The sequence below is a fragment of the Hyperoodon ampullatus genome, assembly GCF_949752795.1.
Source record: "Hyperoodon ampullatus genome assembly, chromosome: 2".
Taxonomy (NCBI): domain Eukaryota; kingdom Metazoa; phylum Chordata; class Mammalia; order Artiodactyla; family Ziphiidae; genus Hyperoodon; species Hyperoodon ampullatus.
Window position 1 is genome coordinate 20,941,983 of NC_136915.1, and position 23,837 is coordinate 20,965,819.

At 55.0% G+C, this 23,837-nt stretch overlaps 1 protein-coding gene across 1 annotated transcript; it reads left to right on the forward strand.

The window, feature by feature from the left end:
* Nucleotides 1–983: 983 nt before the first annotated feature.
* LDLRAP1 (low density lipoprotein receptor adaptor protein 1) lies at nt 984–22,976 on the forward strand (the record flags this gene model as incomplete). Its single annotated transcript, XM_079728039.1, has 9 exons — nt 984–1,082; nt 9,542–9,684; nt 10,503–10,615; nt 12,956–13,070; nt 18,371–18,443; nt 18,828–18,914; nt 19,451–19,581; nt 21,250–21,284; nt 22,832–22,976. The coding sequence occupies exons 1-9, from the start codon at nt 995–997 to the stop codon at nt 22,974–22,976; spliced, it is 930 nt and encodes a 309-aa protein (XP_079584165.1). The 5' UTR covers nt 984–994.
* Nucleotides 22,977–23,837: the final 861 nt, after the last annotated feature.

A 23,837-nucleotide genomic window follows, 5' to 3' on the forward strand; every position in this document is an offset into this window, starting at 1 on the left:
CCAGGCTGTGGCCTGGATATATGTGCTCTCCTTTTGACTCCCTTTGGTAAAGCCTGACAGGAAGGTACAGGATTCTAGAGAGAATTCTAAATCCTGGACTTAGAACATCCGTGCTTGAGGAATTCTAGAATCCAGACTCCTCTTGAAGTGCCTCCTATCAAGCAGGGCAGGCTCTGGGTCAAGGTCTGGTAGATTGGAAGGATCACTAGAGACAGGATCTCATCTCACTTTACAGATAAAGATTAAGACCCAGAGAGGGGAAGGATTTGCCTGAGGTCAGTCACACTGAAAGTCAGTGCTAGAACTAAGACTCCTTTCCCCACCCCTCAGAGCATAACACCAAGGCCACACCACCTCTGAGGCGACTTGGGGAGTAGGGTGGGCAGGGGGCAGCCCAGAGTGCCCAGGTGGTGCCAGGGAGCAGGCTGAGTCTGTTGGGCGAGTAAAGTGCCCAACGGGTCTTGCTAAGGCAAACTTTATACTCCGGCCCTGTTCCCAGCAAAGTTCTACCACCGTCAGCTCTCTTTCCAAGCCTCCCACTGCAATGGGCATCACCTTCCTCTTGGACAAGCCCATTCTCTCCCACCCTCAGTCTCCCCATCTGTAAAATGGTCTCCAAGTAACTTTCAGCTGTCTAGAAATCCTAGGCCAGCGCCTCCCGCGGCGGGAGAAGCGGCTCTCGGACCCTCAGCCTCCTACCTGGTGGGAAATAAGGGGTTTGGGGAGATAGAGGGAAAGAGGGGGCGTCGACGGCTTTCGGCTCGCTGCCTCAGGGGTACCCTTTGTCTGGACAGCCTTGGGGAAATAGGGCAGAGACCGGGCGGGGCGGGGCCGGGGGCGGAGCCTGGCCGGCCCTCGCCCCGCCCCGGCGGACGTCGGCGCGGAGCTCGCGCCGGGGAGGGGAGGAGCGCGGAGCCCGTGAGCCGCCTGGCCCCGGCGGAAAGTTTTCCCTGACGGAGTTTTGGCTGCGGCGGCGGCGGCGGCCCGAGCGGCCATGGACGCACTCAAGTCCGCCGGGCGGGCGCTGATCAGGAGCCCCAGCCTCGCCAAGCAGAGCTGGGGGGGCGGCGGCCGGCACCGGAGTGAGTGCGTGCGCGACCACCGGGGCCCGGCGGGGGCCGGGCGGGGGTCGGGGCGCACGGACGCTCCTCCTCAGAGCCCCGGGGAGGGGAGAGGCAGGGCCTGAGTCGCGCCCTGCGGTCCGGAGCGACCTTACCCGGCCCTGCGGGATTCGGGGTCGCCGAGGGTCAAGCTGCGTTCCTACTCCCGTCCCCATTCTGTGCGGCTGGGGAGGAAGGGCAGAAGCTGGGGGAAGAAACCGGAGCTCGGTGTCCCCAGGTGCGGGCTGCAGTCGGAGGGAGGTTGCAGGTCAGAGGAAGAAGAGACTTTCGCGACCCCAGCACGTCCCCTCTTTGGACAGCCAGGGGAGGCAGGAGCTCAGCGTCGGGACCCGGGGGAGGGGGCAGGGGGCAGGGGCTTGGGAAGATACCCCCATCCCGCACCCCAGCACTCTGGCCCCGAGGTCAGCGGCCGGCGGGAGCCCCCTTGCCCCCTTTTCCTAGTCCAACCCACGAGGTTACCTTTTGACTCCCGGGCGCCCAGAAGCTGACTCAGTGTGAGCCCGGGTTTGCAGGTACCTACTTGAAGTTGGGGGCGAGGCTTAACCTGGCGTCTCGGGAGGTACCTACCACACACCGGCCCATCTAGACCCCGTTGTCCCTTCCTCTGGCTGGGTCCAGGTGCCACAGCCGGCCTCCTGGCTATTTTTGAAACCTGTTTGTTTCTCGCACCTCTCCGCTTGAACTTCCGATGTCCCTGGGCGCCTGGTCGAATGGCAGACTCTGCCACCACCTCTCCCAGGGGCGTCTGGGAGCCTGGGAGGAACCTCACCCGGCTCCCCCTCCTCTCCCTGTCTCCAGTTACTCTCAGGGAGCCCGTCACCTGGCACCCTCCCCTGAGGCCTGAGAAACCCAGCCCTTTTCACGAGGAGAAACGGAGGGGCTTGTCTGGGGTGACTCAAGCCTTCCTGGTAGATATGGAGCCAAAGCCAGGACTCCTGCACACTGCCCCCCATGCCCCAACCGCCTGGGACCCTGGCCTCTCCAGGCACCAGGAAGCCGCTGTCAGTACAGTCACACCCCAACCCCTTCCCTCTTGGCCTTCCAGGGCTCCGCCAGGGGAGCCCTAGTTCGCTAGGCCCAGAAGAGGCCCAGGAGTGCCAGCGTGTCTGGGCCTAGGGAGCCTGCCCTGCCCCGCCTCTTGCCCGGCTCTGTGGTTCCAGCTGTGCCTGCCTCCTAAACCAAGACAAGACTGGCATTGGGAACGTGGGCTGGTGTCTACTGGTGGGGGTGGGGTCAGAGACCATTAGGACTGGACTAGGCCAGGGATGCACCCATCTCCCACATGTATTGACTCCCAAAATAGCTCCTTTAAATATTTGTGGGATTTGATCAGGACTGAGAATGACGGCCTGTTCCAGTGGGGGAACCCTGCAGTTTTCTCTAGGGATAAGGGAGGGGGGCGGGGCTCTGGGCAAGGGAAGGAAACTTAGGAGCCCCCCTTCCCTTGGTATCCCTCACTCAGTATGGGGAAGGGTGAGAGTTAGCTACCTTGGATGGTGGAAAAGAGTGTCTCCTGCCTGCTCTGATGTTGGACAAGTCACTTGTCCTTTCTGAACCTCAGTTTCCTCATCCGCAAAATGGGCATAACAATTCTAACCCGGTAGGGATGTTGAGAAGGTTGTTGACAATAACACTTCCTTCTGGCACCTAACTGGTGGTTTCCTTCTCCCTCATTCCCCTTCCCGCTGCCTGTCATGTGGACCTTGAACATGACACTTAATGTGGTGGAAAGAGTTTGGGGGGCTCAGAGCCTGTCTACGTCTGTGGAGGAAAGAAGAGGAGAGCCCCTTTCCTATTAGTCAGACCCCAGTAAGCCCAGAGTGCCATCCTGGAGCCTTCTGGACCCAGAATAAGCGAGGGCGAATCCCCACCTGTCCCTGGTTATTAAGTCCGTTTTCTGATCTGTACATTGTTAATAACAGGAGTACCCACCACAGATTTTTTTGGGGGGTGCAGGTTAACTGAAATCATGTTTTGCCTGGCATAGAGAAAGAGTTCAATAAATGGTAACTACTGCTTTTGGCCCTCTACCTTTTACATAGTGTTTTTGCTTCCATTACTGCATTTGCTCCTCTGAGGTGACAGAGCAGGGATTCTCATCAGATTCATTTCTCAGATAAAGGAGCCTGAGGCTCAGGGAAGTGGAGTCACTGGCCCTGACTTGGCCACAAGTAGAGAGGGAAGCCATGGGGTGTGTCTGGGGTGGAAGTGCTGGGGCAGTCTGGCCTGGGGTGGTGTCCCAGCCAGGCCTTGGACCCAACCCTCAAGAAGGTCTGAGCCCTGTGCTTGAGTTTTGGAGCCAGACTGAAGCCACTGGAGTTAAGGTTAGATTTTTTGTTTAATGTTTATTTTTTATTTATTTTTTTTTCTTATTAGTCATCCATTTCATACACACCAGTGTCTACAAGGTTAGGTTTGACACCCGCTGGCGGCTGTGACTTGCTCCTCACCCCTCAAGGTCCTAAGCTGGGATTAGCGTGATCATTGTTTTATTTGCAGAGAAACTGGAGCCCAGAGAAGGACTTGCCTGAGGTCCCAGAGCAAAGGCAGCAGCAGACAGCTTTTTTTGCCCTGAACCTCATGGCCCCCTGTCTCCCGGTTAGTGCTGACTTTGAAGGAGGGCTCTCTCCTTCTCCCGCACATGGCTTTTCCCCCACCTCTTTGGGAGCCATAAACATTCTGTCTCAGTCCCTGGCCTGGGTTTTCCTTTCTTCCAGCTGCCTGGAAGGGTGGTTCACCCTGGCCCCTCAGTACCCTTATTTCCAAGAGGAGTCCCTCTGACCCTCGGGCTCCTCCATGGGTTGTCAGAGAACTCCATGAGAATGGGTAGAAAAATCTGAGGTGCAGGTTTCAACAGAGCTGGTTCATGGTGGTAGGTGGGGGACGGAAGATCTATTCATCCTTATTTATAATGTTTATAATGGAAAATATAAATAAACCCCAAACCATAATATGTATTGAGCACTGACTGTATGTTGGGCACTGTTAGAGGTGTCGGCGAGGCTGGGGAATGCGTCCATCTGTCTTCGGATAGCGCCAGCCCTCTGGGGGAGGAGGTAGACAGCATGACCCGGGTGCAGATGAGTGGGGCGCTTGTGGGTAGTGGTGACGCCAAGAGGAGAAAGATAAAGCGGGTGAGGAAATGATGGGTGGTGTCTTTGTTTGGGTTCTTCTAGAAGCAGATGCTGAGATAGGGATCTGAGTAAAGTCACTTATTTGGGAAGAGATCCCAGGAAATGTTCTTAGGAGAAGCAAGAAGGGAAAGGAATCCAAAGAGTGGACAACATGAAACCAGTTTCCATTGTGGGCGGCTGGGACACCACCTGTGGGGAGCTCTGGAGCAGTTACTCCATTTGAGAGGCAGTTCCTGTCAGTGATGGGAGGGGGCTGCTGGGAACAGGAGCTCTTCCTGCCCCAGCCCCTATGGGCATCTGAGTCTCTGGCAGCCAGAGAGTGGCGTGTCAGGTGGCGCGTGTGGAAATGGTTCCCACCGAGGAGATAAAGGTGGGGCACTGAGAGTGTCAGTGCAGGGGGTCAGGGAAGGCCTCTCGGAGAAGGTGTGGAACACACATATGAATACAGTACAAGGAGGGAGGAATCTGGGAACAGCATTCCAGCCAGAGGGAACAGCAAGTGCAAGGGACATTTAACTGGAGGCTGGGATGCTGCTTCTCACAGGTCTGGTGGCTGAGGGAGGGGTGTGTGGCTTGAAGGAGTCAGGTCACCCACTGCCCACTGAGAGTGAGCCAGACGCTCCTTTCGGGCAGCCTCCAGGACAGGCTACCCATTCTTCTTGGATGATCCCAAGCCTGGCCCTGCTCATGGGAAGGGGCTTGGCGGGCTGCAGGAGAGGGCAACGAGCACAGCTATGGATTCAAGGCCCAGCACTGTGGATTATGAGTCATGGCCAGACACCTCTGAGCATCTTCATCTGTGAAATGGGAGTCCTAATATATCCTTGACTCTTCTCATAAAGTACTGCAAATGGCTATGTACACATTAAAGCTCTTTGCACTTGACCCTTGGTAGTGACACAACACTCACACTTGATATCTACCAGGTACCGTTCTAAGCCCACTTCATGTGTATACTAATTTCATCCTCACAGCAACCCCATAGGGTGGGTACAGTTGTTGTCCCCATTTTTAAATGAGGAAACCAAGGCCCAGGGAGGTAGAGTGACTATGAACCCCACAGCCCGTCTCCAGACCTCATCATTTTAACCTTGACAGCATATTTTTTTCTTACAGTATAAGTAGGTACTTAGGAATGGTAGCTGTTGCTATTATCTTTTTTTTTTTTTTTTTTTTTTTTTGCCGTGCCCCACAGCTTGCAGGATCTTGTTTCCCCGACCAGGGATTGAACCCGGGCCCCCGCAGTGAAAGCGCCGAGTCCTAAACACTGGACCGCAGGGAATTACCTTTTTAAAATTATTATTTTCTTTTGATAGTCTTAACAACTTCTCAAATTTGCCTAGCACTTTTCACATGCTGAACCTTTTTCTGATGACGCTCCTGCCGGCCTGAGCCCATTTGTCAGATAAGGAGACTGTGGCCTAGAGAAGCAGCCACACTCCAGGTCACAGCAGAGCTTGGGTCCTCTTTTGAGATGTCACTCTGTGGCTCCTGATGCCATCTCCCCACCAGGCTGGAGGAGGCTGGAGGCCAGGACCCCTGCTGGAGGTTCCCCCCTGGCCCATGGGTTTGGCTGCAGCTCTGATGTTCTAGGCACCAGCCAAGCTGGATCTCCCAGGGCAGCAGAAGGGGCACAAGGGCACAAGAGCTCTGACTCCTGGGCAGGGGCTCGCTTAATAAGAAAAGAGTACATGTTTGCAGCTACAACTTAGACTGGGCATATGGTCCATCCATCCCCAGCTAATTCTGACCGCAGGTCATCTGTAACATCATAAAGTTAAAATAGTGCAGTCATTACCCACTACAGGGCCAAAAATAACCAGGACCGGAACAGCGCTGTGGACTCAGGCCTGTATTTGCCTGGGGGCCTCCGGGAGTTCTTCCTGAAACCCTGGGCTCCTCCTGGGAAGGAGCATGTGGCCTCCAGCCTGAGGTGGCTGGATGGTGACCAGGCCAGTGTGGCAGTGAACCCTATCTCTGTCTTTATTGAGTGCTATTTGGTTCTGGTTTCTTCAGGGAGGGAGTGGGGTGTGAGAGAACTTAAACCTCACTGAAGAGATGAATCATGCCCAGAAGTATAGGCGCGGAGGCAGGGTTCCCTGGAGGGGCAGGAGGATCTCTGCTGGGCCTGGGAGCGGCAGGGAGGAGTAGAATGAGACAGAGCAGCAACATGGAGCAGGGATGCTCCTTCTCCATACTAGCTCCTGGGGGAGGCAGACATGCACGGCAGTCCTTCAAGAGGAAAACACACAGCAGGCAGCTGCTTGGTGGTGGTGATATGGCTGTGGGAGGAAGAGAAGGAGATCCATACTGAGGAAGAGGGGCAGAGAAACCCCTGACAGGAGCGACAGGCCCCAGGAGGCAAAACCATGGGTGGGGCCCTGTGCTAAGCACATTACATTTTATTGTCTCATTATTATTGTGTGTTATTATCTCATCAAAGGGTCACCACAGCCCTGTGAGCTGGAGACTTTTGCTTCTCCCACTTTACAGAAGAGACAGCTGAGGCTCAGGGAAAGTAATTAACTTGCTCAGGCTCACTCAGTGGATTCTAGGATTAAGGCCCTTGCTCTTAACCACTAGGCTATACTGCCTCAAAGAAGGCCTTCCTGGAGGAGGCTGGGTGCGAGGGGTTTCAGTCAAGCAAAGGGAAGGGCATTTCTGGTAGAGGGAGCTCCTTGAGTAAAGACAGAGAAGTGGGAAAGTACATGTAACGTCATGGGGGGAAGCTGTGTGTGATGGGAACCTCTGCTGTGTGCGTGCCTGCATGTGTGTGCATGTGCTCGCGTGCAGGGATATTGTGGGGGAGACAAGGCTGGGCAACCTATAACTTCGCAACAGTCCTTGTGGGAGTTGCCTGTAGTGCTTTGGGAGCTGGGGTCCCTCTGATTGCTGTGTGACCTTGCAGAAGTCCCATCCTTCTCTGGGCCTCAGTTTTATCATGTGTCAAGTGAGGAGGTTGGGCAGAGGGTCTCTGAGGCTGATGAGTGGCAGCCAGTCTACCAGGGCTCTCTTCCAGGAGGCCAGAGAAGAGGGGAAGGGTCAGGCCAGGGAAGGAGGATTGCAGAAAAATGCCGAGCATTTCAGAGGTCAGGGGGGACTGGGGAATGTTTTGACAGCAAAGAGGTCGTCTGTGACCTTGGCAAGCTTTTGCCCTTTTGGAATGGAGGGAGCGGAAGTGGCTTTGGAGAGGGGCCAGGAAAGGGCTGAGCTGGCGGAAATGGGAGAGAGAAGACATGAAAATGGGGAGAGGAAGGATGTTTGCTGTGGGGCAGGGATGGGTAATGAGATGAACAAGGCCACCCCTGATGGATTGGTATTGCCAGCCAGGAGCCTTTTATTGAGAAACAGTTCAAAGCCTTTAAATCAGAGGGAATAGGGCTGCAGTTGATTAGCAATGTCTGCCAAGGACACAAGCCACAGGCATTGGCAGCACATAGTCTGCCATCCTTGCTTAGATGAATATCGGGTTGAAAGTGGTGGTCTAGGCATCTCCCTACAGAGAGGAAGCCTCAGGAATTAAGAATTATGGGGGGAAATACCTCTGGCTCTAGGAACTTCTCCATGACCTTTTGCTAAACTGAGGGTAGTCTGCCTCATGGCAAGATAGCGTTTGCCTAATGGTTAGGAACTTGGGCTTTAAGTGTCAAATAGACAACTAATTTGGCAAATTACTTGTCCTTTGAGCCTCAGTTTCCTCCTCTGTGAAATGGGAATGAAAGAATGCCAGCTTGCAAGGTAGCCATGAGTGTTAGACGTAATGGTAAGAGCTGCTGCTTTGTTGTTACTGTAGCTCTGTTTTGCCCTGATGGTGGCAATATGCTTGGTTTCTTTAAGAGCAAGGCCCATGTCTGAGTTGCTCCAGGGTTCCCGTCACCAAACCCAGGACTGGGACACCTCGGGGACTTTCTGATTCTCTTTGGAGGATCAAATGAAATAGACTCATGGTTGATGGGACAGAGGATGGGGTCACTTTGGGGTCTTCTCAGTGGGGGCTGGCTTCATGTGGGGTGGAGGCCTAAGGGCAGAGGCTGGAGGGCAGTGGTCCAGGGTCCAGAGCTGAGGATGGGGTTGGAGGCATTGCAGGCCTGAAAGCCTTGGGGTTGTCTGGGTTCCTTCACTCAGGAATGCCAGCTGCATGCCGGGCTCTGGATGACAGGTTAACAAATTCCTGCTCACCTGGGTCTCAGTTTAGGGGACGAGGTACTCCTGCGAATTCTTGTATGACCCCTCCCACAGTGAAGACCACACTTCCCCTCCTGTCCCTCTGCCTGCTCAGGGCCCTCTCTCACGTGGGTGGGGTGAAACGGAGGCCTCTTTCCAACTCTCCCTCCTGGTCTGTTTCACCACCCAGTGAGCCAGGCTCATACCCTCATTTCCCAACCTTCCTGACCTCTGTCGTGATCAGAGCTTTCAGAGGATCCTTCCCATGTGTCTTGCTGTGTGCCATTGCTGTAGCCCGGGCATTATTAGTCTCAGAGGAGAGGGGCCTTCCCCAAGACCATGCAGGCTGGGGGAAGCAGAGCTGGGATTTGAACCCAGGTCTTCCAGATTCAGTGGCCTTCATATGATGTTTTTTGAGCAGTCACCTCCCCCTTTCCCCACTAAGCCTTACCCCATGCCCACCCTCCATGGGCTGCTGTCTCGTTCCTGGTCCCCCTCCTCCCTACCTTTTGGTCTCTGTGGCTGTGCAGATGGAGGAAAGCAGGCCAGGCTGGGGCCATGGGAACCACCCAGTTTTGAATTCTGACTCCAACCCTTTACTCATTGTATGTGGCCTTTGTCTGACGACTTCACCTCTCTGAGCCTCAGTTTCCTAATCCGTAAAGTGGGAATAATACCCATCTCACCGGATTGCGTTGAAGATTCAATAAGAAAATGGCATGGTTTGCCCTCAGCAAGTGTTAACGTTGAAGTTAAGAGTTTGGGCTTTGGACTTGAAAATAAGAGGTTGATTCTTGGCTATTGCACTCGCTGGCTCTGTGGACTTGGTCATGTGATTTCGCCTCCCTGGGCCTCAGTGTCTTTGTCTGTAAATGGGTATGATAAAAGTGTCTGCCTCATAGGTTCTCATGAGGGTCAATGAGAAGATTCTGTGTAACGCTTCCTACCATGGTGCCTGGTACGTACTAGAAAATGTTATTCCTTTATTAAAGATAAAAGTAATGATAGATGGGGGGACCCCAGTGTCCCTGCTGGGTCTTCCTAGGAGACGGGGGCTGCAGACGCTGTCGCTGTGGTGGGCCCTGCCCAGCGGGGTCTGAGCGCCTATCCTCCTCTGCGCAGAGCTGCCCGAGAACTGGACAGACACTCGGGAGACACTGCTCGAGGGCATGCTCTTCAGCCTCAAGTACCTGGGCATGACGCTGGTGGAGCAGCCCAAGGGTGAGGAACTGTCGGCCGCCGCCGTCAAGAGGATCGTGGCCACGGTGAGCGCAGTCAGGGTGGGATGTGGGAGCACGAGGAAGGGGTAGCTCCTTCTGGGGCTTGGGGGGACAGCACTCATCGCCTGCACATCACCCTGACTGAATGTGTCGCAGCTGCCCTGCCCTGCATCCCCCTGCTTCCAGCTTAGATACTTGAGAGGGCAGCTGTTGGGCTGGCAGGGTCCGGTCAGTGTCCTCCTCTCCAGCTGCTGTGGCCGTGGCCTCTCTAAGCCTCCCCTCCCTCAGCTCAGGCCACCGGCCTAGGGTTGGTAACTTAGTGCCAGGGAGGGATAGTGGGAGGGTTGCTGGTGCCCAGCCACTTGCCCTGTGGCCTGAGGGACTGGATTTCCTTCCCAGCTCTGAGTGAGCATGTGCCCTGTGAGTCCACCTCTCTTGGTGGTCTCGGCCCCCTCTGCTCAGGCCCTGGCAGGTACAGTGGGTGGAGCGTGGAGTCCCCATCCTGCTGGGCTGTGATAGCGCGTTCAGCCCTCAGAGTCTGAGGTTCCTCCTAGCTGTGTGTCCTTGGGCAACTCCCTTAACTCCTCTGAGTCCGTTTTCTCCTGAGGCAAAGCCCTGCTGCCTGTGAGGATGACTCGAGGTCCCGTGCTTGGCAGACAGCAGGTGCTCAGTGAGTGACACTTGTCCCTATTTTTATTAGAAGAAGGTGTGGGCTGAATTGTCTTCCCCATCATGTCTACCAGTCACCTAAGGTGAGGCCTCCCGTGGGCCTCGCGTCTGGGGCTCAGAGCAGCTGGGTGTAGCCCACGAGGGTGGGTGCCAAGTGAGGCAGGTAGGCTCCTCTGACCCACGTTTGCCCCAAGGCCAAGGCCAGTGGGAAGAAGCTGCAGAAGGTGACTCTCAAGGTGTCGCCACGGGGGATCATCCTGACCGACAACGTCACCAACCAGCTCATTGAGAACGTGTCCATTTACAGGTACGCTCGGCATTGCCCGCATTCAGTCTGCTGCTCGGGGCAGTGGATGGAGTGCTTTGTCTGAATCCAGACTCTACCACTTCCTATCTGGGTGACCTTGGGGCCTCAGTTCCCTCATCTGTGTGTAGGGTTGGAAACAGATCCCGCCCGGTGTGCGGTTACGAAGCCCTGGATGCCCAGTGCCTGGCTCACAATGAACATGTGGCTAAATGGCAGTTGCTGCTGCCATTATCACTAGTTGCAGCTGGCCTGGGACACCCCTGCCCCCCACTCCACCCCTCAAGTGTGCTGCTGAGTCAGGCTTGGAACAGAGAGCTGCACAGTCTTTTTCGCTGGGAATGCAGCAGCTCAGCTCTGGACATCTGGCCAGGCGTCCAGGGAGGCCTCAGGCAGAGTCTGAGGCCAGAGCGCTGTTCACAGGGCAACAGGCCCGGCCCTTGGAGCCTCAGGCTGTCCTCGTCTCTCTCTTAGCTGGTCAGTTGTAGAATTTCAGAGCTGGAAGAGACAGGCAGCTCAGGTCCATTTTCCAGGTGGGGTAGCTGAGACCCAGAGAGGGAATTGCCCAAGGCCACGTGGTGAGATAGTGGCCGAGCTTCGCCCAGGACACCGAGGCCAGAGTTCTGTCAAGCCTCTCGTCCCTGCACTCTCTTGCCTTGTCTCCGAGCAGGTGGCTCAGCTGGCTGGAGCAAAGCCAGTACTGGGGTTGGGGGTGAGGGGGCGGGGGGATGTGTGTTGAGGGCGTGGTTTTAGAGTTTCTAGCTGGTGTCCAAGTACCTGCTCTGCTGAGGCCTGTGCCGGGTGAGGAATCAGACCCAGGCCCTGCCTTCAAGGAGCTTCTAGTCTAGGAGGGGGTGGAGCAGAGGACATGGGAGATAGAGTAGAAGTGTTTCCCAAGAGGGCAGAGAAGGAGAGGCCTGCCTGGGGAAACTTGGGAGGGCCTCTCACGGGAGGTGGCGCCTTGCTGGGGCTTGAAAAATAGCAGGATCTCGTTGATTGATACCGAAGACCCAGGGCATTGAGGACAGGAGGCTGGATCCCCTGGGCTGGAGAAGAGGCAGTTGGGAACCTGGCACCCTCTGCCCACCTGGGGGTTTTAAGTGGTGCTGCTCCCTTTGTCAATGCCTGTGATTGAAACTGGGGCCGCATGAGGTGAGGAGTCTGCTGAGCTCCTGTCCCACTTCTGGGCTACCAGCTCCTCTTCTGATTGGGATCCCCAGGACGACTGGAGACAGTGGGGAGGGATCAGACGAGGGGGGAGAGGGTGTTTCAAGAGGAGGGAGCTGCCGTGTCTCCCTCCTAGGCCCCCGCCCTACCCCCAGCTCCTTTTCCCCTGGCCACAGCTCCCAGGGAAGCTGTCAGTAGTCTCAGTCACCCTGGGAGAGATGGGCCTGTAACTCATCTGACCTGTGAGCAGGGGAGTGATCAAAGGGAGGGCAGGTGGGGGACACTCAGGTGAAGGGCATTGTGAGCAGGGTAGTGTCCTGCCCCCCTTTCCAGCTGGTTAGCATAAACTCTTAAAGAGGCAGCATGGCAGTGGTTATGGCCTCCGGAAACTAGTAGCCTGGTGGTCTGAGACTCTTAGCCTTAGTTTTCTCACCTGAAAAGTGGGGATAGTACTAGAACCCATCTCAGAGGGCAGTTCTGAAAATTCAGTGAGGTGATGTCTAGAACGTTGCCTGGTGTACAGTAAGGGCTCACCTACTACTGTTTGGGGATGTGGCTCAGTAGAGGGGGGATGTGCCCTTCCTCCAGTCTTTTTTTTTTTTTTTAATTTATTTATTTTTGGCTGTGTTGGGTCTTCATTGCTGCACGTGGGCTTTCTCTAGTTCCAGTGAGTGGGGGCTACTCTTCGTTGTGGTGCGCGGGCTTCCCGTTGCGGTGGCTTCTCTTGTTGCGGAGCACGGGCTTCCCATTGTGGTGGCTTCTCTTGTTGCAAAGCACAGGCTCTAGGCACGCGGGCTCAGTAGTTGTGGCTCGTGGGCTCTAGAGCGCAGGCTCAGTTGTTTTGGTGCACGGGCTTCGTTGCTCCACGGCATGTGGGATCTTCCCAGACCAGGGCTCGAACCTGTGTCCCCTGCATTGGCAGGCAGATTCTTAACCACTGTGCCACCAGGGAAGCCCTTCCTCCCATCTTTACCACCACTCCTTCTTGCCTAGCCTGGGTTTCCCCACTCTACTGCACCCCATGGATGGCCCAGGATGCTAGGCCCAGAGTCCCACCCTGGTGGAGTGGGATGGCAGGCTTTCTGGAACTCAGGGGAGATGCTCTAAGGGGCTTTCGGGATGCAGTCAGGCCCCTGTGCCGGAGTCTGGTGGTGACACTTGCCACTTGCCTTTCAGAATCTCCTACTGCACAGCAGACAAGATGCATGACAAAGTGTTTGCGTACATCGCACAGAGCCAGCACAACGAGAATCTTGAGTGCCACGCTTTCCTCTGCACCAAGCGGAAGATGGTCAGTGGGGAGAGGCTGGGCTTGGGCAGGCTCTAGCCTCGCCTTGGCAGCCCTGCCTTGGGGGCCCTGACTGGGGGGAAGGCAGGACCCAAAGGTGACATCAGTTAAAGTCTGAAGTCCCTGGGAACCTCAGGTGGGTGCTGAGAGCTGAGGGCACTGTGTAGGGCTACAATCAGGTGGGCCACCTGTCAGGATGGGCTGCCCTTGGCTGGCCTGTGGGCCACGACAAGCCCTCATTCCCAGTGAGTGCCCTGAGCCGCTTCCTCTCTATAATGTGATTTGATGGATTTGAGATCTGGGGCGGGGCGGTCTCCTGTCACTATAAGGTGCAGGGCCTTATAGGGATTAGTCTATAGAGACTGGTGATCAGAGGTGCGCAGTGTGAAAGGCAAAGGCGAAGGCCCTCAGAGAACCTGGCTTGTTGTGGCCAGAGAAGGGAGGGAAATGGCCGTATCTTGGTACCTACTCTGTGCCTGTTTCAGTGGTAATCTTTAAGGTACCGTCTCATTTACTTCTTGGAACAACTCTGCAAGGTGAGCGCTGTAACTGCGTTCATTGTTTTTATTTTTATTTTTAATGAGGAAACAGCCACACAGAGGTCAGCTCTCTTGCTGAAGATGATGTAGCTAGCTGTCATCTAGCAGAGGGTGCCGTTAGCTAGCAGAGGGTCTAAACCCACGTTTCTTCTCTCCCTGCATGGCTGTGAGGAGCCAGGAGTCCCTCACCCTATTTCCAGGCCGCCCTGACACATCTAGCTGGGACGAGCTGGACCTCAGTGGTCTCTGGGCTTTTGTCTTGAACTTCGTGGCAAGCAGCTGGAGGGAGTCAGCCTTTGGCATTGAAGTTTTTGTTTCTGAGGCCCTCGAGGTCTGAGCATCCGCCCTGTAAGGAGGTTCCCGACATTTATTTAGTATTGGCCTCTGTTAACCTCTGTGTACGAAGCCCAGAGCCCCAGTTCCTGTGCCCTATGGTCCTTGTAGCCAAGGAGACAGGATCTCTTCCCCTCCCCATGTCATCAAGGACATATCCAGGACATCACAGTCTTAAAGTGACCCCCGCCCCACCCAGGCTTTCTGCTACACCTCAGGGCCCTGTTCTCCAACTTCAGAGCCAGTAGTGGAGCATCTTCCAGTCTCCCTCTCTGCTCTGTCATCACATTGCTATTTCTGACTCTCACCCTCCTGCCTCCCTCTCATAAGGCCCTTTGTGATTGGGCCCCCTGGGTAATCCAGGATAATCCCCCATCTCAAAGTCCTTAACTTAATCACATCTGCAAAGTTCCTTTTGACATGTATGGTAACATTCACAGGTTCTAGGGATCAGAATGTGGACATCTCACCGGGGGTGGGCTGGGGTGGAGGGAGTACGATGCAGCCTCCACAGGCCTTGTGGAAGGAGCACTGTAGGAGGAGACAGACCAGGGGCCTGATCCTCTGTGATAAGACCCTGACCTTCTTTGGGCTGCATGCCATCAACAGAATGAGGAGGTCACCTCAGTGACCTCCAGGATTGTTCTGAAAGGTCTCAGTTTCTTTTGTGCACCTTGTTTCTTTCCTGCAGACTCGGTGTCGCCAGCCACTCACCCGGGGCCTCACGATGCCCTAGGTCCCTGAGCTGCGGTGGCTTCTCCCGTGACAGCCTTGTTCCCACAGAACAAGCTCATTATGTCCCCATTGTTTGTCTCTTCCTCCCCACTGACCAGAGCAGGCACTGGGCAGGGGCAGCTGGCCCTCAGCCACTGCTGCAGTGCAGGGGCTCCCAACATGTAGAGGCTTCCTCTGGGATGGGGAGGTCGGGGGTAAAAGAAAGTGGATGCTGGCCCAGCGGCTAAGGGAGCCTGGCCTTGGGCCAGAGGACTTTAGACAGGCTTGAACAAAACCAGTCTGCCCCAGGCCAAGAGGTCAGGTCCTGGGGAAAACAGCCAGCCACTGCTTGGTGCTGACAGCAGAGCCATCGGGCAGAGGGACGGGCTCCTGCTGGACACCCAGGGCCCAGACTCTTCGCTTTTCTTGGCCCATTCTCATCTGCATCAGGAGCGGCTGGATATTGGCTTGTCCATCTGCAGCCTTTCCCGCCTGGCCTCCCCATTTCAAGGAGCCCTGGGGAGGCCCCTTGGAGAGACAGCCCAGCCCAGGGTGGTGTCAGTAGACCACCTGATGCATGTGGTGTCCTTGTGGCTCCCAAGGCCTCAGCTGAGCCCAAGCTGCCAGTGTGTTATGGCCTCGTGGTCTGGCCACGTTGGAGACCCTGAGACTCTCAGGGCAGAGCGCACGTTTCTGAGGAGGAGGCAGGAGGTCAAGTGGGTGCCTCAGTCCGCATCCTGCCTGCTGGCAGGTCTCTCCACATGCTTGCTGCTGCCTGTCCCAGGCTGAGCTCTGTGTCGGGCACTGGGGACCCAGGGTGGCCGTGAAGATGCGAACGGGGCAATGGGAGAGAAGAGCTGGGATTCAGTAATGGGCATTCAGGGAGCTTGGTTCTCAGGCGGAGGTTATTAAGTCACTCTGGAGGTGGCACATGAAGAGTTCTCAGAGAAGGAGACATTTTGAGGTGGGCTTTGAAGGATGAGTAGTAAGTAGGAGTTTGCCAGGCCAAGAAAAGTGGGGCAGGGTGGTGAGAGGGTGGGTGCACTCCAGCACAGGAATCAGCACGTGCAAAGACACAGAGGTGCAAAATGAAGTGGTATGATTGGGGATTGGGGATTCACATGTCACCAGAGCCTGGGTGGATGGCTAGGCAGAGTCAGCCTCAGGGGAGCCTTGAATTTGGACGCTGACGTAGCCCTCAGTCATTTTGGCCAAGGGCCCAGAGTCTCCACATCCCCACCCTTCCTTGCTGGGCTGCCTGAATGAGCAAGAAGCCTAGGACCCACCCAAATTGAGGGGCAAATGGGTCCCTTTCTGGGTCACCCACCAGTTCAGCTCAGCTTAGGCAGCCCAACCACCTGGCCTCTCTCCCTGTGGCTTCTATTGGGCATGGCAAGGATAAGGTTCTGTACAAAGAAATGTTTCCATCTGCCCACCTGGGAAGCCTCAGCCAGCACTTCAGCCTCTGGGCTCTGAAATGAAGGTGCCATTGCTGGCATCGGTGGGGAGCCCAGGGTTGCAGTACAGGTGGACTCCCTAATTCTACCTGGGGTCGGGTGCGGCAGGGCTGTTCTCCCTCCCAGGCCACTGGCATTCCTCAGGTCATCCTTTTGTGCAGTGATTTATGCTTCTGGGCAGCAGGGCTGTACAGGGCACCTGGCCCGACTTGGTTTGAGAACCTGGTTGGGGTCCTGGATTCCGGGGTCCTGGCCCAAGTCTGCAGCCCTAAGCTAGACCTGGTCCCCGTGAGAAGCTAACAGTCTGGTTACCCAGAACAAGACAGGGACGTCAAAAACTGGGCAAGGCAGTACCTGGTCAGGGTAATAAGACAGACCCACAGCCAGAGGCACTCAGGAGGGGCAAGCTCCTGGCCTGCGGAGTCAAGGAGGGCTTTTCAGTGGGCAGGCCTGAGCAGACCTTCCATCACTAGTGCCCAGATTCCTGCAGTCGCCCAGGAAAACGGGGCCCACCCCCTCCCAGTCTCTGCCCAGCCTGGGCTTTCAGCCACCTGCATGCATCTGCATCTTGAGTTATATTTGGTTTAACTTGCAGCTCAGGACTTCAGGGTGAAAGGGCGGGGTGTATGCAAATGAACAAGCAGATTTATGCAAAAACAGTGTCAGGCTTGTGTCCTCAGATTTCCTGGAGGCAAAAATAATGGCGTTCCCATCTCCCTGCCACACTGGGTGACCAGCCCTTGCTTGGGTGTATAGTGATCTGACTCTGGCTGGTAATTAGCCCATATTTTTATTTCATGGGCAATTCTCAATGGTAACTGGGTCTATTAAACATGATCCAGACGTGACAGCTTAAATTGTAAACAGCTGTGAAGAGTTTCATACTTAATTACCATATTTAAGTTTTGCCATAAAGCGCCAGTACTTCCATCAAAAATGTAAATGACAGAGACATTCAAATGAGATTTTATACTTCGTGAAATTTAATTGGCATGGATCAGTCAGCTTGTTTAGGGATTTTAAATTTAAAAAATTTTTTAAAGGCAGTAGCCACAGATTCATTTCTCAATTGAATTGAGTTGTCTGGCGGAGGCGAAGGGAGTGGGGCCGAGGCTGGTTAGGCCTGAACTTGTTGTACACTTGAAAGAGTCTGCGCTTTCTTCCCCAGGCCGAGCTTGCAGAGGAGGCTACATGTCGCTTCTGGCTACAGTTGCGAGCTCTGGGACTTCCACTCCCAGAAGCTGAGCTGAGTAACCCTGAACTGGAATCAGAGAGGAAAGGGCTGAGTTGAAGGTGGGCTAAGGGTAGGTCCTGGCTGGAGTGTAAGGCCTCAGGAGACCTGCCCCAGGGCAAATGCAATTCAGCCACCATCCTAGACACCCCTGGAGGGCTCTGGGAATCAGGGGTGTTCATAGTCGATGCTTGCCTTCAGGGAGCACCCAGGTGGGGTGACACAGGCATGTGAGCTGGTGACACTTTCATATGCATGACACCAGAGAGAGGTAGGCAGGGCTGTGGGAGCCCAGTGCCTGTGACGTGACGTGACGTGAGAGAGATGGTGACATTTGAGTTGGGTTTGAAGGAGTAGATGGGAGTCCCCCAGGGGTTGAGGGACAAGGTGTGGCCCTTCTTTACAGGTGGGCTATGGCACTGGATGGTTTTAGTCTTCTGCCCTGGGCCCTCATTGACATATTGCTCCTGCCAGGAAATGTAGAAGCCTCCTGCTACCTTTCTGGCATTCAGTTATACGCCCCTCTGACCCAGCATAGTAGTAACCAGAGTCTAACCTTTGCCTCTCCAGCTGTGGCTCGTTCAGGCAGTGGTGGGGCCCTTTCCAACTCTGGCTTTTCTGTTCTCTCATTTTAAGGACTAAGTTACTGTGTGCAGTCCTCAGGTAATTAGGGAGGACTTCTCAGAGGAAATAAGCCTCACAGTTAATTGCATTTAGGGGAACTCAAAGGTGAAGGAAAAAAGTAGAGGTGAATAACCATTGCCAAGGTGAGGATTGGAGTACCTGTGGGAATCTTGGCTGGGCTCCAAGTAGTGAAGATGGGGCCCAGCTGCCTGAGGAAGGTGTGGCCTCATTATATCGGCTTTGGCGATGTGGGAGGGGCCAGGACTCTGCCTCCGCCCATCAAGCATTCCAGAGCCTGGGACAGCCAGGGTGGGCCTGGCCTGGAGTCCCTGGGCCTCCAGTTGAGACTTGCTTTTACCTGCTTAACACTGTATCCCTCCCCCGACCCCACTTCCTGTTTTTCAGGCCCAGGCTGTCACCCTCACAGTAGCCCAGGCCTTCAAAGTCGCCTTTGAGTTTTGGCAGGTATCCAAGGAAGGTGAGTCTTGTTTGTGGACACGGTGGGTGGGGTGTACAGGGGCGTTGAAGAAGACCAGCAGAGCAGTAGGGGCGGGGAGGATGGTAAAGGCTCTGGAGTCAGGCCTGGACTGAATGTCAACTTCATTGCCTATCTGGTTTGTGGCTTTGCACAGGCCCCTTCACCTCCGAGTCTCAGTTTCCCCATCTGAAGAATTGGGAGCAGTTGTCTCCCTCCCCCAGGGTCCTTGTGAGGATTAAATGAAATATGCAAAGTTTCTTTTTTCGGTTCTGGAGACCTAACACCTGCCCCCTGAGATTGGCCACAACCTACCCCTGCCCAGTGATGGCTAGGGATGGAGTGCTGGGGTCGGGGGCTCCAACGCACTGTGCCTTGATCCCACAGAGAAGGAGAAGAGGGAGAAAACCAGCCAAGACGGAGGGGACATCCTGGGTGGGGGCCGCCGAGACAGCACCCCTTCGCTGAAGAGCCGTGAGTCTTGGGCGGGGGAGGGGCTGCATGGCATGGGACCCTTCATCCAGAGGGCCCCCCTCCCTCCTGGGCTGGGGTAAAGTCCTGGGTGTTTATCTTTGTTTTGTTGTTAAATAAATAATGCTTGTTTATTATAGAGAAATTAGCAAATGCAGGTAAAGGGGAAAAATTACTTGTTTTGGTGCATGTTCCTCCAGATATGTCCCTATACAGGTATATAAATCTGTGTATACATCTCTCCCTATACACTTTACATCTTGTTGTGTGATCTCTTTGAAAACTTAATACCTGTTGTGAATATGGGTTTCAGCCTAAACCATGAGTGGGAGAGAGCTTCCCACCCTGTGGGCAGCTGTCCAGCTGCTTTGGGAGGTGCAAGGGTGGGGCTCTGGGTGGTCTGGGTGATAGGCCTGGAAAGGCCATGCCCAAGGAGGGAGTCAGGACCAGGGTAGCCCAGGAGGCTCCAGGCTGGGGCCAAGAGATGGGGCTGGGAGGCAGGAACCTCCTCTCCTCCTGACGCACCTGACCCCTCATAGTGGTCGCCACTGGGAACCTGCTGGACTTGGAAGAGACAGCCAAGGCCCCGCTGTCCACGGTCAGCGCTAACACCACTAACGTGGACGAGGCACTGCGACCTCAAGCCTTAAACAGCAGCAGCGTTGTCTGGGTGAGTGGTCGTGTGGCCTGGGGCCCCCCCACGATCCAGTGAGCCTTGGCCTGATCCCTGGATGAGGCCTAAGGCAGCTCCAGGGTACAGACCCTGGCGCCCGTGTCTTGCAGGCCTCTAGGAGGGCCTGACCCAGCCCAGCAGCCAGACCCAGGGTAGGGGATGAACAATGTCCCCTTTGAACCTAGGGCTGCGTCCCCAACAGGCTTGGCTCCCGGCACAGCTGTCTCCTCACAATGCCTGGCCTCTTGGCCTGAGCATCCGTGGCTCTGCCCACTGCAGGACCAACCAAAGGCCCCCTTGTTCTCGGCATGGGCACTTCGCTCCTGAGGCCTCTCCCCCTCGGCCCCCTGAACGAGGAGCCTGAGACTCAGGCAGGCAGCCTGGCCCGCAACGCCCTCTGTGACCCGGGCCAGGCACCCTGACCTCTCTCTGTCTCAGCCTTTTCACTTCCTCAGTGACGATGATGGCCTCTGCCTGCAGAATCTCCCAGAGGAACATAATTTTTTTATTTAAAAAATTAGAAATGTTTTTCATTTGGAAATAATTTTAGACTGATAAAAAAATTACAGAAATGGTACAAAGAATTCCTGTTCCTCTTCACACAGATTCCTCAATTGTTAACATCTTACATAACCACGTTACAAAGATCAAAATTGTTAACATTTATGCAACACTTATATAATCTACAGACCTGATTCACATTTCTCCACCTGTCCCTCCAATGTCCTTTTTCTAGTCCGGGATCTATTGCAGAATGACATGTTACTTTACTTGTCATGTCTCTCTTTTTTTTTTTTTTTTTACGTTTTTGCAAAATCTTTTTTTTTTCTATATTGGAGTATAATTGCTTTACACTGTTGTGTTAGTTTCTGCTGTACAACACAGTGAATCAGCCACATGTATACATATATCCCCATATCCCCTCTTGAGCCTCCCTCCCACCCTCCCTATCCCACCCCTCTAGGTTGTCACAAAGCATCAAGCTGATCTCCCGGTGCTATGCACGTCTCTTTAATTTTAAAAATCTGGAACATTGATGGACTTGAAAACCTATCAAATCCCATTGCCTGTTGGGGGCCACCCAGTGTCCCCCACGCAGGCACTGTGAACCTGTTCTCCAGCCTTGCCACCTGCCCGTCCTCCCGGAGTCTGTGGAGGGAGCCTTGCCCATTGTTTTCCCACCTAGGCTGTGGCATTCCTGCCATCAGCTATCCCTTGTGAGCTTGGAACTTGGGCTCAGCTTTTGAAAGTGGGTGAAAGCAAGAAAACCTTCTTCCCATCCTCCCTCTTGGAATTTGAAAGCTGTAGAGATCGACTGGTCCAACCCCCTAATTTTGTGGAAGGAAAAGCTGAGTCTCAAAGAGAAGCAGTGACTTGCCTAAGGTGTTGCTGAGTCATGGCAGAGCTGGGAATTGAACCCCCAGGTCTTTAGGCACCTAGGTGCCCTTTCTCCTGTCCCACATCCCAGGTTTGGGTCCCTGTGCTGAGATGCTGGTGGCAGTAGCCAGGTGGAAGGCCTGCCTGTGCCTGTTCCTCTAGGCGCCCACCAGACTCCTACGCTTGTGTGCCACATCCCTATAGCTTACCCAGGGCTGGGACAAGCCCCGGCTGTGAGCACGGGCTCCCCCTCTGAGGGTTCTTATCTCCTGCTTTGTTTTCCCCAAGGAGCTGGATGATGGCCTGGATGAAGCATTTTCAAGGTAACATTAGGTGGACTCCTGGTGCTGGGGGAGGAGGCCTGGCACTTGGGGGTTGGTCTCCAGGGCCCTTTGCCATGTCTGAGAATGTGAACTCTGACCTTCCCCAGAGCAAAAATCTCAACTCAGATACCTCCAGGAGTGGGGAGCTCACTATCTGGCTAGGTCTGCCAGAAAGTTCTTGCTGTTGAATCAAAAGCTATTCCTTGTGACCGCTCTACCACAGGTTGAGCTGAACTGAACACACTACAGCTCAGGTTGGCTTCCTCTTCCTACACCTGGTGTAGCCTTCAAAAATGGGCTTTTTTGCAGGCTTTGTTCCTTCCAGAGGTTTTGCATTTATGGAAAGGGGCAGGGAGAAGGCAGCATTTAATTAAGCCTGTGGAGCATTACGTAGAGGAGGGATATGTGGCCCATTAGGAGATATTTGGTCTAACCAGAGGCTGGTGGCACTTCCCCTTTTCCCAGGGGCCATCTCTGTTCATGGCTGCCTTCAGCTTGGGGACACGCCACCAAGAAGGCTGGCTGAGGAGAGGCCCGGGCAGCTCAGGCTTCCGAGCACTGGACCCTGGTCAGCCAGGCCTTCCTTTCTCCCTTGGGACCCTCAGCAGCCCCCTACAGCCCTCCCCCGCTTCCCCATCCCCTTCCTGCCAGAGCCAGTGGAAACCTCTCGACGCAGCCCAGGTCGCGGGAGCGGCGTGTGTGGCCCCTTCATGATTCTTTTTACCATCTTCCCAGCTTCTCTGGCTGACTACAACCCCCTTGTTTGAAGGAAATCTTTCATTCACTTTTTCCAGATTACTAAAGTGTCTTGTGCCCTTAATGAACAACTTGGAAAATCAGCAAAGCGTTAAACAGGAAATAACACCATCCCATAATCCCACAGCCCTGACTTTGGGGCTTAATTCACGCTAATCCTATACATATACATTTTTTTGCATTGATCAGCTCGTCATATTTGCATTTGGGGATCCTGATTTTCACTTACTGCTGGTGTATCAGGAGCATTTCTCCAGGCTGTTAAAAACTCCTTGTAAACACCTCATTCACTGCCTCATGTTCTTTTAAGGACATGCGCCGTAATTTATTTAACTCTCCCTATTCTTGGTATGTTCAGTTGTGCCCCTTTTTGAATTTACTTTGTGAACAGCACTGTGTTGAACATAGTTAAAGCCAGTGGTCTTCCATGGTTGCCGCAGGCTCTCTCCCACGCATGTCCCTCTCTGCGCTGGCAGCGCTGCCCTTTCTCCTCTTTCCTGGCATTTCCTGATGGAGCTGTGGACGGTGTGGGTGCCCCAGCCTCTCCGTGGTGGGAGCGCCACTGCCTGCCCCACAGTTTTCTGAGCCCCTTGACCCTCAAGGGTAGGCTCTCTGGTTAGAGGCTCCACCTCTCCTGACATCCGGGTCTTGCTTCTTTGGCCATGTGTCCTGCCGTTTTCCCACCCACGTCCTCTCACTTCTGACCCTGGTGCTGGCCAGGCTGGACCGGCTCCTCGGGGCCCCACCAGCCCCTTGCCTGGACCCCCGGCTCACACAGCTCTGCCTTCCAGGCTTGCCCAATCTCGGACGAACCCTCAGGTCCTGGACACTGGACTGACAGCACAGGACATTCATTACGCCCAGTGCCTCTCGCCTGTCGACTGGGACAAGCCTGACAGCAGTGGCGCCGAGCCGGACGACCTCTTCAACTTCTGAGGCCTGGGGCTGGCAGGACATGTGACAAACCAAAGCCACCCACGTCGGGGGCGGGGGCCAGCTCCAGGACCCCCAGCCACTGTCCTTCAGTCGGCAGCACTGTCAGTCCGCAGATCAGAGCTGCAGCCAGTCAAGCAGAGGGAAGGAGAGATTCTTTTTTAACCCCGTTCTTTCTCTAAGAACTGAATGATGCCTTGAATATTTATTCAGTGACTCCTGGTTCAACTCAGAAGCTGGTTTTGCATCAGGCACGAGCGCAGTGTTACAACCAGCTTTCCGCTCTCTCCTGAGCGAGCTCTGCTCCACCGTGGGTGTCAGGATGGTGGCCAAAGCATTTCTTGTCCCTTCTCTCAAGGGCCCAGATTTCCCTGGAGGCGCCCTCGCTCCTTACTGAAAGTAGTCGGTTCGTTCATTTCTGTCATCCTCTGAGCACAGGAGGGCAACACGGCCGCGGGAGAAGACTGTGACATCCAGCCCGCCTTCCGTGGGGGGCCCAGCGGGCCAGGGCTTGGGCTCCTGGCCCTGGGCGCTCTCAGAGGCAGAGGGGCAGCCCCTGACCAAAGAGAACACGTGGCAGGCACTTTAAAGCACACACAGCAGGTGTGGCCCCCAGCTCCTCGATGGTGCTTCGTCGCGTAGAGCTTTCTTTCTGCCCTTCTTCCGAGAGACGAGGCCCAAAGTCCCCGTCAGTGCTTGGAACCGGTGTAACTGGCTGCCCTGGACTCCCAGAGTCTGCCTGCGACCGTGGGGTCATCTGTGTGACCGCCTCCTGCAGAGCTCCCATCCTGCCCTTCCCCCTCCACGTGGATCAAGTTTTCCCGCGCTGCTGTTTGGTCTGAGCCCCACCTCCCCATACTCCCT